The following is a 17,194-nucleotide window of genomic DNA, read 5'->3' on the forward strand; positions in this document are numbered from 1 at the left end:
TTCAGAGCCAAGTACAGCAGGCTTTTGTATTGTTTGGGGTTTTGTTTTTTTTTGGTAGATTGGGGTCATGGTGTTTTTTTTCCTGCCCATTTAATATGAACAATGGTGGTGAATGTTTTTTGCCAATTTAACTCTATTCCAAGTAGAGGAAGTATGAAAACGACAAGGGGAATTTCCCATTTGAAGCCTCTCAATCCCTTTTGCCGGTTCCCATCCATGCCTGCCTGCTTGACTATGAATTCAGTGCCAAAATGAAATTCTTCCTAAAAATGGGCTGGTTAAAGGGGGAGGCAGCCAGGAGCTATTGGGAAATGAGGAAGGACAAACACAGTTGGGTCACCACTTCTGCTAACACTGCAGACTCTGCTCACACTATAAAAAGGCAAGGCATCTGAGTAAAAAACTTGCACAGATGCTTTGGAGCAGTCTGTGAGTGACACCAGACAACACCTATCTGGAATCTACCAGAGGGGTGGAAAAACACCATGAAACTTGCCCTCCAAGCCACGCTGTCCTTTGGGCTCCTGGGTAAGTGAATGTTGGCTTGCAGAAAGTAGCAAGACAAAGGAATTTGAGGGGCAGCTGTGTGAGATTAGAGGGGCACCTTTCCTACTGCTTGTAGAAACTGAAAAATTATCATTTTTATTTATGGCACTTATTGATTTTGATAGAACAACTGAATTGCATTTTTAGTGCACAGAAGGTGTGCATGTGTGGCTGCCCAAATATAGAACTAAATCTCACATCAGCTCTCACCACTGGCTGTGATGGTGAGGATTGACGGGGATTGCAGCAGAACAAGACAGCCACAACTGTCCCCTGCTGCTTCAGTGACACATGAGCAACAATACAATCCCTACTTTGGAATGGTCAGAGGTCCCCTAGCACTTCTGCTCTTCATTGATGGCTCAGTCCAAAAACTTTGGTGATCCTCTAAAGTGTGCCCAGCTTTAAGCCAAAAATTTTAAAGGCTGCAATGGTGCTTTGTTATTATGAATAAATTATATATATTTACTATCATTTATAAATATTTTTAACAAAATATAGAATGTTTACATGCTTGTGCTAAGCACACTGAGCAGCGAGATTATGCTGAATGAATAACATGAAGTGTGAACAACTCTTTAGTACAGAAAAGGCAATAGTATTCTTATCCCAAAGTGATATGCTTTGAGCAAGGAAAAGTGAAGGTGTGGGGCTACCTGTTACTTTGGGAAATTCATGAGTCCGTCTCTGTGCTTGCCCTGTGAATCTAAGGGGAGAATCCATGGGACAAAACTGTAGGTGGGAAAGCTTTCACATTACACACTTATTATACTACTTTAACTTCCATAGCCACAGTCTGTAGAATGCTGAGACCCTATGTTTGCCTTGTAGTATGTAATTCAAATTAAAAGGACTCTTTAGAACAATGATTCTAGATTAAACTGATAACTTAGGACACTTCAAGATTTTATTTTAACAATGAAACAACCATACCCTCTTCACAGAATTTTACAGGGGAGGAGAAGATAACATGGGGCCATATCACACAACACACTTATTCGCACTTTAATTGCTATGGTTCTGTCCTATGGAATCCTGGGATTTACAGTTAAGGGAGGAGTATTTAGAATTCTCAGCCAGAGAGTTCTAGTGTTCCCCTAAACTATGAACTCCAGTGTTAAAACTAGAATGGGTAAATATAAGGTATCATTAAGACAGGGCAGGGTATTATTATTAAGGGCAACTGAGGTAGGCATAATGTTACTAGGAAGTTCTCAACTCCTGTTGAATCAAAGAGACCTCTGCAAGAACATAGTATTATTTTGCAGCTCCACAATCATACATTTTGTGCAGAAGAACTGCCTGGTCGATGGCTCTCATGGTCATTAGGAACATAAGAAGTTGCTATATATTGAGTCATATAAAAACTTATTCATGTTACTCTTTTGGGCTACAATTTCTAGAATCCACGGACTGGTCTTGTTGACCAGGGGATTCTGGAAGTTGTAGTTGAAAATGATTTTTTCAAGGTGCTAAGTCAGACGAAGAGGAAAGTCTTGAGATTTGGTGGTTTACTGGGCAGAAATCAGTTATGGGTCAAGGTTTTTCCATCCTTGGTCTATACTGACAGTGGTTTTGCTGAATTTCAGGTGTGGTATTTTTCAGCCTTATCTGAGGAAGCCAGGGACTGAAGACTTCTTTCCTGAAAAGCATCTGAACTCTACAACTGACCAGAGCTAGGAATGAACTAAACATAAATAAATAAATAAATAAATAAAAATTTTATTTATATACCGCCCTTCTATATAACCAGGGCGGTGTACAACATCAGAAAATACAATTACAGTAAAATTCAATTACAGTAAAAACAATACATTAAAACAATTCAAGCCAGCTTGCCACTGCTGACATAGACATGGGGGGGGGGGGGGGGGAGAAACTAGTTGGGGCCTGTATCAGGGAATGCAAGTTTGAACAGAAAGGTCTTCAGCCCCTTTTTGAACTGGGCCAGGGAGGTGGCCGAGCGGAGCTCAATGGGCAGGGAATTCCAGAGGGTCGGGGCCGAGATGGTAAAAGTCCTCCTAGACGTGGAGGCTAGTCTGGCCCCTGGAACCCTCAATAGCTGCTGCCCAGATGTTCTGAGAGTGCGGGGCGGATTGTATGGGGAGAGGCGGTCCTCAAGGTATCCTGGGCCCAAGCCATTTAGGGCTTTATAGGTATAGGTAACATGATGTTAATCTGAGAGTGTAACTTGCCAAAGCCACCTATTGGGTTTCACTGGTCATGGGGGGATTCAAACCCTGGTTTCCAGAGTTGTAGTCTAACACTCAAATCACTACACCACACTGGCTTTCATAGGACTTTATCACATGGAGGGGGAGGCAAAATCGAGGTTTAAACAGCCAATTTTATAGCCTCTTTATTGCCTCGTTAATAGTGATGTGTCTGAAAATCTTAAATGTGATATCAAGACCATGCTGAGAGTGAAGAAGGAGCTTAACATTTCTTCCTACTGCAAAAAGTAAGATTCCAGTCATATTTGGTGCAGACCTTGAGGAAGTTGCTTTCTAAAACTACAACGTCCAGAAACCCCAGCCAGCGTGGTCAGTGAGCTTGCTGGCTGGGAGATTTGGGGAGTTCTTGTTCAGAAAATGTAACTCCTCCAGGCTCTAATTAAGTGCATTTATATGGGATGGCCTTCTGGTTTTCCTTGGCCCTTGCACCAACATGTTTTAGGGGCAAGTTGCTTGACCACACATACAGCCTTTTGGGCATGCATGACGGAGAGTGGCAAATCTATCTTCTGAACATGCCCAGAAGGTGTTGATGAGGGGTTACTGCTCAGCCAGATTTCTTCCAGATTTATGCCCTTTTCTACGGAAATATCTTCATGAAGCCATTGGGAGGGACCAATCTGAGGCCAATCACTATGGTGGTGATAGCCACTTCTGCAACTGACAACAAAGAAGCTGGGGCATGGGCTAACAAGCTGAGGCTAGGTCCCAATAAGCCAGATGTCTTGACAGATTCGTAGGAGTACAACCTGTTCTGAAAGTGGTTACACTCCCTCTGAACAATAACGTGCATGCCTTAGGAAAGAGGTTAAGCTAGACCAGTGATGGTAAACCTTTTAGAGGCCAAGTGTCCAAACTGCAACTCAAAACCCACTTATTTATTGCAAAGTGCCATGTCCCTCTGGCTTTCTAACAACAAACACTGGCAAACTCTGCACTGGGCCAATGACACATGTGCCCACAGAGAGGGCTCTGAGTGCCATAGGTTCGCTATCACTGAGCTAGACTATAAAGGAATGGTGTAATAGGGCCTTTTATGTAGCAGCACCAGAATTATAAAATTCCTTTCTAAAGAGATTAGATTAGCCTGTTCAGTGTTTAGCTTCCAGCGAACAGTAAAGTTTGTGCTTCGTGTTTGTTTGTTTGTTTTAAGGGTTGAGAATATTGAAGTTCACTGGGGCCAGGAAATACCCACAGTACAAGAAGTGTGCATTTTATTTTATTTTATCTGAGATTATGTTACTTTCATTCCAACCTGCCTTTTCTGGCACTGGTTATTTGAGCAGATAACACTTGGTTTGTGACAGAAAAAAAGTTTCTTAGAAGATGAGATATTTTTCCATTCTTTAGTACTTGAAGTACAGAAAACAACACACAATTCACACAGTGCAAAGGTTTGTTTTATCCTGGGACATGAGGGTTCATCTTTGCTGTATTTAAAATTGTATTAATATTTCATTTGAGCACTGCTTTGGGATCCTTATGACTAAAAGATGGTCTATAAATATTTTAAGAAATATAATTTTAAAAAAACCCATATAATTTTAAAAAATCAGAACCATAAGTCTGATTCTTTCCCCATAATTCAACCCATTAATTTGCCATTATAGATTAGCAGTTCTTTATGGAATACATTTAGAACTGTAATTTGTTTGCTATGCAACATTTGCAGGTTTTTAGGTCATTTCTCCAGATTATGCTTCTATGGCGGAGATAACATATTTCCCCAGCCATATTTGGTGCCACCTTCTCCTCCTCTCTTCTTTTAGTAACACACAAATGGGATTTCTTTCATGAGTTAGCATATTCACACCTAACATGATTGTGCAAGCATCACAGATGCCTTTTGATGTGATGTTTATTGTGACAGCAGAAGAACTGACCTTTAGTACTCTGCTCCATTTTCTGTGCTTTTCACCTAGGATGGACGTTATCAGACAAAGAAAATTGGAAGTATAATCCAATGGTAATCCGAATGCAATCATGGGGTTTAACGTTATTGCATGATAGACTACCACACGCAATCTCAGGCAATGGAAAGTCAGTCCGAATGCAATCATGGGGTTTCACGTTATTGCGTGATAGACTACCACACGCAATTTCGGGCAATGCAAGCTATTTTTGGGCAATGGGAAATCAGTATGAACACAATTCAAATTCACGTGAATTCACTGAACTAGCGAATTCATGTGAATGCGTTCTGGCCCCACTTTCTTTTCATTCGAAATTAAGAGAAATTCCTCCCATGTGATACACTCCCTAGTGTTGGCACTGATTTGACTTGGAAGGAAAACTCATTTTTCTTGAAATTATGGGGAGGAGCAGTCCAGGCATTGTTCAAGGTCTGTCAAATTGCATCAATACTTCTTTTTCATTTCCTCCACAGCACTGTGCCTTGCAACCTCCCCAGTAAGATGGTGTGTAACCTCAGCCCCTGAGCAAACAAAATGTCAAAGACTGCAAACGTGCTTCAGCAACCAACAAGGGGAAAACGTGCCACAGTTGAGCTGTGTGAAGAAGTCTGATGTCCATGAATGCATAAAGGGCATTGCAGTAAGTGACCTGCAGAAGCTAGACATGGAAGCTGAGGGATTTTCTTTATCTCGTTGTGTGAGATGAGCTAAATATTCATGGCAGAACTGACAACCATGCTGCAATAGCAGCTGGTTTCTATTATGTCACTGGGGTGGTGAATCTCCTCTCAATTTCAGCCTACGAAGGGAGCTTGTAGCACCTTCGAGATTAACTGAAAGAAAGAAGCTGGTAGCATGAGCTGTTGTAGACATGAACTTTTGTAGGCTTTTGTAGACTTCCTCGGATGCATAGGGTGGAATGGAGAGTCCAGAGACAGGCATATATAAGCCTGTGGTGTGTGGGAATGTCAGTTGAAATTCACACCCTTGTAGGTATAGAGATGAGGTGGCAAGTTCAGTTTTAATGGTAGTCATTGGGGGACAAAGGCAGGAGGAAATATGGTGCCTAAAACCACAAAGAGTAGATAACCATATAAGTATTGGAATGTAATATGGGAATTATTATTATTATTATTATTATTAACCTTTATTTATGAAGCGCTGTAAATTTACACAGCGCTGTACATGCAATCTTTTTAGCTAGACGGATCCCTGCCCTCGGGCTTACAATCTAAAAAGACATGACACAGAAGGAGAAGGGAGTGGTGGAGGGAAAGGGTAAGAGGTCCAGCAGTTCCTCTCTACCTCCAAGGCCTGGACCAAGGCAGATAGACTGGAGGGAGGGCTTGGTTTCATAATGGATGGTTAATCATTTTCCAGGGAAAATAATACTCTCAAGTAGGATAATGCATATACAATACATAGCAATACAGGAAATGGTTTGATAAACAGGCACCAAAAGAACATCAAATCAGAGAGGAGATGTGATAAACTGGCCAAGAGTGCACTCATGATGATGAGGGGGGTTAGATGGTGTTGAAATGTATGTAGTGTGCCAGGAAACTATCTATCTATCCCCCCTCCCCTCCATTCCTCATGAGGGTGCCCTTGACCAGTTCATCACATCTCTTCTTAGGTTCTCTTGGTGTATGTATTGTCATAACTCACCCTCTGTCTTAACACTGAGCTCTCATGCTCTCCACTTTTTCTCTTCATATCTCCCCTCCACCACAGCTTAATCTGGGGCAATTGCTCTGTCTGAATTGTTTTCCAGGGAGCCTGTGCTGCAGGGTTGTATGTATGAGGGAGCGGATCATCCAAAAGCAGCCCAGCAAATTCCTCCCGGTTTGAGGCATGCAGAGGCGGCTGTAAGGCCTTTAAGCAGCTTCTTCTTCCCTCTCCCTCCTTCTCTGAGCCAGGCAAGCTGGTCTCTGCATGCCTCCTGGTTGGCAGGGGCATGTGCCAGCTGTGCCATTGACAGAACTTTATTAGATGCTGAGTGGGAAACACATTAAAAAAGAAAGTTGATTTTTGCTATGTCTCAAGTTAAAGGAAGGCATACTAAACTCAGCCCCAAGCTTTTGAAGGAATCAGTCAGTGTTCAATGATGGGTGGGTGTGCATATGTACACACACACACAAACACACACACACACACACACACACACACACACACACGGGCTTGCCTTTCTTTTTCATATTTACTATACTTGCAGGCTGACTTTTCTTGCACCCTTCTGAGTAACTATCGGTCATGGTCTACAGTTTGAGAACCACTGGTTTAGATAATAATAATAATAATAATAATAATAATAATAATAATAATAATAATATACCGCTTTTCCACATTGATCAAAGTGGTGCACAAGAATACAGAGAATACAATAATACACGTTAAAAATACAATATGTACATACAATAAAATAGAACAATAAAACAAATTACCAATTACAATTTAAAAAGCTATGTAACCAAATCAAAGCCAGCTGAGTTGATGTCAATGATGCAGATACATATCGGGGGGGGAACCATATAATATCAGGGCACATGGGGAAAAGCGTGATGGAAAAAGAAGGTCTTAAGTTTCTTTTTAAAGAGATCCAGGGAGGTGGTGGAGCGGGAATAGGGATGCCATATCCTGGGGGCCTCCGGGACAATCCCGCTTTTGGAGGACCCTGTCCCGCCCCGCCCCGCCCTGGTTCATCCAAAATCCCGGCTTTGTGCCCGGACGCTGGGCCTGCTCATGCGGCCATTGCCGCGACCGCTAATGCGCGCGGCCAGCGGCCACCCACCTCCTCCTCTTCGGCAGCGCCGCCCTCCTCCTCCTCCTCGGCAGCGCTGCTCTCCTCTGCCCAACTGTGCCGCATGGCACTTGCCTGGGCAGGCAACAACGCGCGCTCGCCCTGCTAGCGTGCCCGCGCGCGGGGCTAGAAAAGAGTAGCTCGTCTTCTTTGGCCAGCCAGCCATTGGCCGGCCAGCCAAAGGGGACAAGCTCCTCTTTTCTAGCCCTGCGCGGCTGCAACAGCGCACGCTTCCCCGGTAGCGCGCCCACGCAAGGGGCTGGAAAGGGAGAGCTCGTCCCCTTTGGCTGGCTGGCCAATGGCTGAAGAGCAGGGGCGGGGCTGTTTCCAGCCCCAGTGTGCCATTGGCCAGTGCCAAAGAGCTGGCGGAGCTTTGGAGGAGGTGGACTAGGAGGAGGCGGAGGAGGAGGAGGAGGCAGAGGAGGACCAATGAGGGTAGGCCTCTGGGCCAGGGGGAGGGGAGAGCACCATTTCCAAATGGTACTGAGGAGGAGGAAGTGGAGAGGTGAGTGGCCACTTCGGCTCTGCCTTATTTCTTTTATTTTTTAATTATTTTTTATTCTTAAAAATAAACAACCCTTCTTTTTTATTTTATTTTATTTTTATTCTTAAAAATGAACAACCCTTCCTTTATATTTTATTTTTATTTTTATTCTTAAAAATAAACAACCCTTCCTTTTTATTTTATTTTTATTTTAATTATTAAAAATAAACAACCTTGCCTTTTTATTTTATTTTTATTTTAATTATTAAAAATAAACAACCTTGCCTTTTTATTTTATTTTTATTATTAAAAATAAACAACCTTTTTATTTTATATTATTTTTATCTGTCTAGAAATAATGCCAAAATGTCCTCCATTTTGATCATGCCTAAGAAACATGCATTTATATTAACATTTTTTAAAAAATCATCAATTTTTTCACGTGTTCTCCAATTTTAAAAAATGTGTCCTACATTTGAAAATGTTATCCTACATTTGTCCTACATTTGTCCTGGTTTGGAGGTCCTGACTTATGGCAACCCTAATCGGGAAGGGTGTTCCAAATTTTTGGGGCCAAGATAGAGAAGGCCCTTTGCGAGGTTGACACATATCTCGCGGTCGGAACCCTTAGCAGATTCTTCCCGGCTGACCTGAGTGTGCGGGGCGGATTGTAACCTGGGCCCAAGCCATTTAGGGCTTTATAGGTAATTACCAACACCTTGTATTGCGCCCGGAAGTGAATAGGCAGCCAATGGAGATCTTGCAGGAGGGTGTTTAAAGGTTAAAGGGCTAAGGGCATAGGAGCCATCAGTTGTCACATACATAGAATTATTGGCTTCACAGATATTAGTGCTGTGCAGAGAAATAGGATGAGAAGGGAGAACAAGTAATGGCACAGGATAGAACTGGGTAGATGAGTGCAAGAATTTGGAAAAGTTTGGCAGATCATGAGCGAAGCTGACAGAGTCTGACAAGGCCTGGGGCTCTTTCACACTTCGCAACGATGATAGCACTATGATTCCACTGTAATTTCCATGGTTCTATCATGTGGAATCTTGTGATTTGTAGTTCAGGAAGGGCTATAAAGAATTCTCATATAGAACTCCACAGGATGTAGCCAGGGCAGTTAAAGTGGCATCACAATTCTATAACTGTATAGTGTAGGCTTGCCATATCCCGCCTGGGGGCGGGAGTTTCCCGGTTTGGGGCGGGTCCACATGGTCCCGCCCCGGTTTGGCCCCGCCCCCAGGATTGCCCCCACCCCCGGGCGAGATATGGCAAGCTAAGGGAGGCTTTCCCTCGCAGCTTGGGCCAAGGCCTGCAGGGAAAGCCTCCCTGAAGGGGAGGAGTCCCTCCCCGCTTGGGCTCCGCCCCCACAGAGGGCGGTGCCCAGGCCCAGAGGGAAAGCCTCCCTGAAGGGGAGGAGTCCCTCCCTCCCTGGGCTCCGCCCCCGCCGAGGGCGGGGTCCAGGCTGAGAGGGAAAGCCTCGGAGGCTCCTATTCAAATGTAGGACACACAAAAAAAGTGTCCTACATTTGAAAATTTTGTCCTACATTTGTCCCAGTTTGGAGGTCCTGATGAATGGTAACCCTAGTATAGTGTGAAAGGGTCCCTAGAAGATGCTGACAGTAAAATAGCTTTGGTCCACTTACTGTGGGGATGGGAGTGCTCGGAGTCCAATAACATCTGGAGAGTTGTATGACTCTGGTTTTGCCCCTGCCATTCATATTACTTTTATGTCCAAGAGGTGAGAATAGTGGTTTAGTGGTCTCCTCTCATTTAATCCTGTTATGTGTTTCCAGAACAATGAAGCTGATGCCATCAGCCTGGACGGAGGCCTAGTTTTTGAAGCAGGCTTGACCCCTTACAACCTGAGGCCCGTTGTATCTGAAGTCTATATCACAAGTGCAGGAGGTAAATTTAAAAACAAAATACAAAGCCTTGTCTGAGAATGCAAGATGAATGAATCAGAACTCAGAAATAATGAGTTATGCAAGAAATAATATATTTACCAATTTTTTGCTTTTCAAAAATACTGTAATGCATGGGAACAATAATAAATTGGAGTATGTGCTGAGAGTATATTGAGTACAGTTTTCTAATTGCTTCTCTAAATTACTTTAAAAACCATTTTTAGAGGCACATGGATGGGTACTTTTCCAGATATTGATTCATTCTCTTATCATTCCTAAGATTTTTCTTTAAAAAGTGAGATCACAGTAATTGCACAACAGTAGTTTTTAAAGTGATAGCTGTGATAGTCTGTTTTAATATAAAAAGGAAAAAAGGAGGAAGAATGTGGTGGCCCCTGTAAATCTAGAAAAACCCACAGATATTTAAGCACCATAGCAAGTAATTTCATGATTAACATAAAAGAACAGCCTTTCCTAACACTATGAACAGTAAGGATAATAGTCTACAGAAATAAATTAACATTGTAAAGTAACTGTCCAAGCACTGCATTTCATCAAAAGGATGCTACTTGAGGGTAGGTATGCAAAAAGTGTTAATAAGAAAAGAACTGAATAAGCCAAGGGGAAAAAAACAGGAGGTGAAAGTAATGGATAGAGCTGCCTTATGCTAAAAGAGTCCGTTGGTTCAGGTTAGTCCAGGATTATCTACTGTGGTAGACAATTGCTCTCCAGGGCCTCTGATTCCTTTAAATGGAGCTTGAATATGGGAACTTGTGTGTGCAACCATGTGTTCTAGTGTTAAGCTATAAGCCCACCTTTGGTACAGGCTCCTGCTGGTCTCAAGCATTTATGGGGGACAGAACCCAAAGCTTGGGGTGACACATTATTTTTTGGACTACACAATGCCCTAGCCACTAGTCTTGGGAAGTCCAGCAGTTGAATTAGTCCAAACCAGGAACTTTTTCTGAGCTGCAAAGATCCAAATCTGTGCCCCCAGGACAACAATACTGTTGAAAAGGCATACCCAAGGAGAGGTAGGAACACTCCCCATTTCCACACATATATCTATCTACTTTCTGCTTTGTATTTTTCTCTGTCAGAATCTGTTACCAGTTACTATGCAGTGGCCGTTGTGAAGAAAGGAACAGTTGCTTCGCTTGCTGATCTCAAAGGGAAGAAATCTTGCCACACTGGCTTGGGCCGATCTGCAGGCTGGAATATTCCAATAGGGACACTTGTGGCTAAAAAAATAATAGAATGGGAAGGAGCAGATACAGAACCAATAGAAAAAGGTAAGCAGCATGGCAAGGAGAACAGTGATATTGAGGGGGTGGCAGAGTCTAATAGAAAAAAGCGACTGTCATCAGATGTCTAAAGAATTACAGAAACATAACAAGTGAACCTCCAGCAAAACAAATAAAACGGATTAAACGGAAGAGGTGCTTTTCTGTTGTATGGGTTTTTTTAGGTCAGAACCTACCATATCAGTTAAGCAAAGTAGGTCAGCAAAGCAATACTGTATAACATGTTGATTGTTCAAGAATAGGGACGGTCCTGGCATTAGACAGATCAAGGCAGCTGGCTCAGGTAGTGGTTTATTTATGTCAAATGAATTCATTAAAGTGTAATTTGTTAATGTAGTACTATCATTGAGTTGGAACCTGGCTTAATTATATTTAGAGGCGGCACATTGCTTTCAGTGGGTCTACTCTACACATAACTAAGACTGGATCCAACCCATTGAGAGATTCTTCTTCTGTCTTAGGTGCCAAAAAAGCAAAATAGAATGGCTAGCCTTAGGTTTTACGTAGCTTGACTGGGGGAGTGGGTCCTATTTTGTCTTTTGCCTTAGGCAGCCAAATGTCTTGGGCAATGAGTGGCTATGGTAGTCCTTATATTTTACGGGAAGAAACATTTATCCTCCTGAACTATTTAATGATTTCTCCTACATAATCTCATGCTATTGGCTATGATGGTTGAGACTTCTGGGAGATGACATGCAAAACATTTCCTATCTCTTCTGTGCTGTCTTGGGCCCTTTACAAAAGTGGAATACTTCCTGTATTCACCATCCCAAAACCAATCATTCAAATGTAGCAGAGGATAAAAGCTAGTGTTAGTCAAACACAGTCTGTTGGCCCAAATGGCATCAGACAAGTGCAATTGGGGTTTCCTGACATTACTGCAGAAAGAAGCTGCCTATGAGACAAAATTTGTTAATGCAACATGTTCTGCATCTATTTCTGATCAAAGAGAGAGAATCATTGTCACCCTTGAAAACATTGGTTCTCTCAGGGAATATCTGAGGCATGTGTGAAGTTTCGCTTTCTCATACAAACTCATATGAGAGCAACGTAATGGGAAGAGATACCCCCCCCCCCCTGCATCATAACCTGCTTGTGTATTCTTCTTTAACAGCTGTGGCCAGATTTTTTGCTGCTGCCTGTGTCCCAGGTTCCTCTGAAAGAAATCTGTGCCACTTATGTGCTGGAAAAGGTGACAAGAAATGTAGCCGAAATGATCCTTTCTCTGGATATTCAGGAGCTTTAGAGTGAGTGGTTTATGTTTTTCTATCCTTTTTTGTACAGTATTAGTGAATTTGTTTCATCATAAATATGATGGTGTGTATGGAGGAGGGGAATGCAACCTGAGAGACTGTCTGCACAAAATTTTATTTCATTCTTTTCATTACCTGAATTAGTAAGATTTTCCAAGAGCAGCATTATTTGGGTTTAGCTTTCTCTTGTAGGAACAACCATAGAATCATAGAATTATATACTTGGTACAGACCTCAAGGGCCATCCAGTCCAATCACCTGCCATGCAGGAACACACAGTCAAAGCACCCCCAACAGATGGCCATCCAGCCTCTGTTTGAAAACCTCTGAAGAAGGAGAGGTTGCATGACTCCCACCCCTGGCTTAGGTAGACCTAAGTGTCATGTGTTCATGATTATCTTATTGCAGATCCATTATGTGGACAGAAAGAAGCATCCTGAATTCAGGCTACCTTTAGCTTCTAAGCAAGGTGTGTCCACACTGTATGGTTATGGGGTTGTTGTGTTCACATTTTCACATTGTTTCCAAATTATGGAGACCCTAAAGTGAAACCCCATGGGGTTTTCTGGGCAAGATTTGTTCAACGGGGCCTTTGCCTTCCTCTGAGGCTGAGAGAATGTGACTTGCCCAAGGTCACCCAGTGGATTCCCATGGCCAAGTGCAGATTCAAACACTGATCTTCAGAGTCGTGGTCCAACACTCTACCACTACACAATGCTGGATTTCTATGCTTATGGAATCCATGAGTTTTTTCACTTCTGAGGTAGATATACTGGTTTGCAGAAGAAAGGTGCCTTTGAATACGTGCCTAGTTTAAAATTTGCTTTCAGTACCAGTGGTTCATCATTCATACTGCTGTCTAGGAAAGAAATCTGTCCATAAGTATACTCTGAACTAAAAACTAAAAACAAAGAAGTTGATAAGATTGCAAGGCAGCAAGCAAAAACATAATTGTTCTAATATTTCCCATTCTCTTCATATTTAAGGTGTCTGAAGTCTGGAGCTGGAGATGTGGCCTTTGTGAAAGATGCAACAGTATTAGGTAAATATTTTCACTTACAGTGTTTTTACATTGAAAGACATAGCCATTGTAGTTTGGAAAATCAGTTTGCAACCTTTGAGACTACCTGAATGATAGAAGTTGATAGCATGAGCTTACATAGATTTGAGCCTACTTCACCAAATGCATCTGAGGACTTAGGCTCAAGTCTAGGAAAGCTCATGCTACCAATTTCTATCTTTCAGTTAGTCTCAAAGGTGTTGCAAGATCCCTTTGCATATTATTTTTCCATGATTACTGGTATGTCATGGCTCCTGAGCTCTGGTTTTCCAGCAGCTAATAACAAAACTTGTTCTTTCTGGGCTTTACATTGTTACTCCTTGTTCTTCACAGCTCTTTCTCCAGATGACAGGAACAACTATGAGCTGCTCTGTGAAGATGGCACCAAAAAACCCATTGAAGAGTATCAGCAGTGTAACCTGGCTAGGGTTCCTGCTCATGCTGTGGTGGCACGAACTGTGGATGGTCGGGCAGATGCCATCTGGACACTCCTCTCTAATGCTTTGGTATCATTAGAACAAACAAACATTATCATATTTTCTGAAGACAAATGTTTCACTACCTTTCTGTAATGAATATTCTGGCTGTACTCGCTTCCAGATGTTCTCTGATCTCCCAGTTTAGCTGATAGTCACAGAAAGTGTGGCAAATGCCTTGAAAATTGCATTCCCTCTGGTTTTCCCAGTCTGGCAGGAACAGTCTCCATTACTCCTCTGTTCTTTTTCAGCTGCTTTTAAAATGTATGGTTTTCTTTCTCCCCCTTCCACTTTCCCCCTTTCTTCTAAACTTATTTGCTACAAATGAGCTTAAAGTACAAAAGTAGTTTGGACTCAATTAACTCAACGGGAGGGAGAGAAGGGTGGGGGCAAAGTCTTGCTCTTTCCTGTAGCTTCAGGGAAAATCAAACTGCTGTAATGTGAAGTCGAAGGCTTTCATGGCCGGCATCCATAGTTTTTTGTGGGGTTTTCGGGCTATGTGGCCATGTTTTAGAAGAGTTTATTTCTGATGTTTCACCAGCATCTGTGGCTGGCATCTTCAGTGAAATTTCTCTGAAAATGTGAGCCACAGATGCTAGTGAAACGTCTTCTAGAACATGGCCACATAGCTCGAAAACCCCACAAAAACTACTGTAACATCTCCTAGTTTGTGTGTTCTTTCTTATGAATAATTTGTGCCATCTTGACCACACATATCCCAGTTTTCATCTGTGAAATGTTGGAGGATATGATATTGTATGGATAGAAGTGGTATAGTAGAACTGTACACAAGACATGTGGGGAGGGGGAAGCAGGAAAATAATCTCTCTCTCTCTCTCTCTCTCTCTCTCTCACACACACACACACACTTTCTAACATGTTTGTTTCACTTGTCTTCATATTTTCTGTTCCTTACTTCCATGTAACCCTTTCCCTCCTTTCCTAGGAACGGTATTCCAAGCACAACCAAGCAGAGTGTCAACTTTTTGGTCCCGCTGAGGGTGTCCTCAAAGACCTCATGTTTAAAGATTCTGCTGTCAATCTTCGCCGTGTCCCTGATGTTATGGATTTTCATTTCTACCTGGGGAACCAGTATTATACTTCTGCTCAGAGTCTCAGAATAGGTAAGCAGGACACCAGTTGCAATGAATAATTGAGTCCAGCGATGAGCATCATCGAATGGGTAGAATTAATTGAAAACAATGAAACTATGGTCAGCAGGATTGGTTTAAATGCAGCTTATTTTATTAACTGTGTGTTCATGAATTCTATAGGGAGGGGACAATTGCAAAATCAGAATTTTATTGACTGAGATGTATAATTGGATAAATGTCCTGACTAGGGAACAAGTTTTGATAAATGACTGACAGTTTTATTATGAGGAAAATGCCAACTGAATGTTCTGTTTGCTCATGACCCATCTGACCAAAAGCAGTCCATCACTTTTTAATAATAATAATAATTAATTAATATCCCACTTTTGTTCCATATTAGAGCCAAAGTGGCTTATATATTAGAAACAAAACAGTTAAAACAATCTTTAGTACAAAAAGAATAATTAAAAAACATTTTGGAGCATAAGGCAAACTATCTAGTTGTGATCTGTTAGTCTGCCATACATTTTGTATTTTAGCAACCAAAACAATAATAAAAGAATCATTTATATATCTTTATTGTACTAGAAATGCCCAGAACAGCCTACATTATAATGATAAAATAATATAATGTAATCAGTAAAAGCATTCCTTCATACTACTTGTTGAATCTTTCTCATGGGAACATTTTCACGGATGGAAGCCAAAGTATTTAGAATACTTGCTAAGTAAAGAAGCAATTTAGGGCTGGCCTTATGTTTTTTAATGGAACAGTTCTGAGATCCAACATTTGAGTAGTACAATTGGGCAATACTAATGAAGTAAAACACAAGCAAAACTATTCCTTAAAAATCACAAAAGTAATAAAGGTATAAACAAAAAAGTCACTGGCTACTAGCTAGTTACTCGCCAGTAGCTGCATGTGATATACACAATATTCCATATAATTTTAGAATAACAATTCTCATTCACATGAGATACTGAAGTGGAGATATTTTCACAGTGGCAAAATATGATTTCAATGGCTGGAAAATACAGTTGGTTTGCAAATAAAGCACAGTATTTGAATCCCTTATATAAGGCTTGTAAATATTTTTTCTTGCAAGATTTTTATTGTAACTGTCATAGGATAGGGTTGGATCTTTCCTGAATTAGAAATTTTGTCTCTGAGCTGCTCTGTCTATATTATTCAGCATTAAATAGACTAAGTATTTTTGCTTTTTGTACTGTAAATAAAATTAATTAGAACATTAATTTTAGCCTGTAAACTTGTAGTATGTTATTCAAGTTCACTATTACTGCAAATGTCCTATTATGTCTATGTCAAGATGATTAAATTATATGTCAAAACTGTTTTTTAATTGTTTCCAGGAGAAAAAGGATGCCGTTCTAAATTTAAAAGACTACTAACTCATTTATCTACTTTCCCCACAACACTTTGCTTTGTTGGCCTTCCATGTGCCAGTCAAGAAAATTTGGAAGTCAGTAGTCTCCCTCTACCAGCAGTAAGATTACAGAATGATGAGGCGTTGGAGTGCAGAGTTAACAGAGTTTCAACTTTCTGGTCTCTTAGAGAGAATTGCTCCTGGTCCTGACACAGCAAACAGAATTGTGTGGTGTACCGTGGGCACAGCTGAGAAGACAAAGTGTGACTTGTGGAGCGGAGTAAGCAATGGTGCCATCGACTGTGCTGTGTCTGAAACTACAGAAGAATGTATCATCAAGATCATAGTAAGGGCTTAAACATGCCTGCACCCTCACCTTGTTCTTGAAAGTAGTACTAAGGCTATTTCTGTGCTTCAGCTCTCCTTCTTTCTATATAGACAGTATTGAAAAAAATATATTCTTTTGAACAACTTCCAGAATCCCCCAGCCAACATGGGTTTTGGGAGTTGTAGGACAAAAAGTAATTTTTCTAAGATCTGTCCTGAATTAATCCAACATGAGCTGGAGGAAGTTTATAGTGTCTAAATCCCATCCCTGTTCCCTCTCTGGTCTTCATGCCTTCCTGAATTTTTGGCCACCCTGCTTTGCAAAAGCGAAGTAGTTCGTTCATGGTCTCCATCCCATTGCTTCAGGTGTCCCTATGTTATGTTGTGTCTCAGTGACTATAATGC

General features: G+C 41.5%; 1 protein-coding gene across 1 annotated transcript in view; it reads left to right on the forward strand.

The window, feature by feature from the left end:
• The first annotated feature begins 395 nt into the window (after positions 1-395).
• Positions 396-17,194, forward strand: part of LOC149318283 (ovotransferrin-like) — a 29,042-nt gene continuing 12,243 nt past the window's right edge. The window contains exons 1-9 of the mRNA XM_089509354.1: positions 396-528; positions 5,167-5,333; positions 9,780-9,891; positions 10,991-11,182; positions 12,309-12,441; positions 13,434-13,489; positions 13,841-14,013; positions 14,930-15,107; positions 16,651-16,808. Coding sequence (XP_089365480.1) covers positions 486-528; positions 5,167-5,333; positions 9,780-9,891; positions 10,991-11,182; positions 12,309-12,441; positions 13,434-13,489; positions 13,841-14,013; positions 14,930-15,107; positions 16,651-16,808 — 1,212 coding nt within the window. The 5' untranslated portion in view covers positions 396-485. The remainder of the gene's footprint in view (positions 529-5,166; positions 5,334-9,779; positions 9,892-10,990; positions 11,183-12,308; positions 12,442-13,433; positions 13,490-13,840; positions 14,014-14,929; positions 15,108-16,650; positions 16,809-17,194) is intronic.

The sequence above is a fragment of the Sceloporus occidentalis genome, unplaced genomic scaffold, assembly GCF_023333645.1.
Source record: "Sceloporus occidentalis isolate IW3139 unplaced genomic scaffold, rSceOcc1.0.p SCAF_2, whole genome shotgun sequence".
NCBI lineage: Eukaryota > Metazoa > Chordata > Lepidosauria > Squamata > Phrynosomatidae > Sceloporus > Sceloporus occidentalis.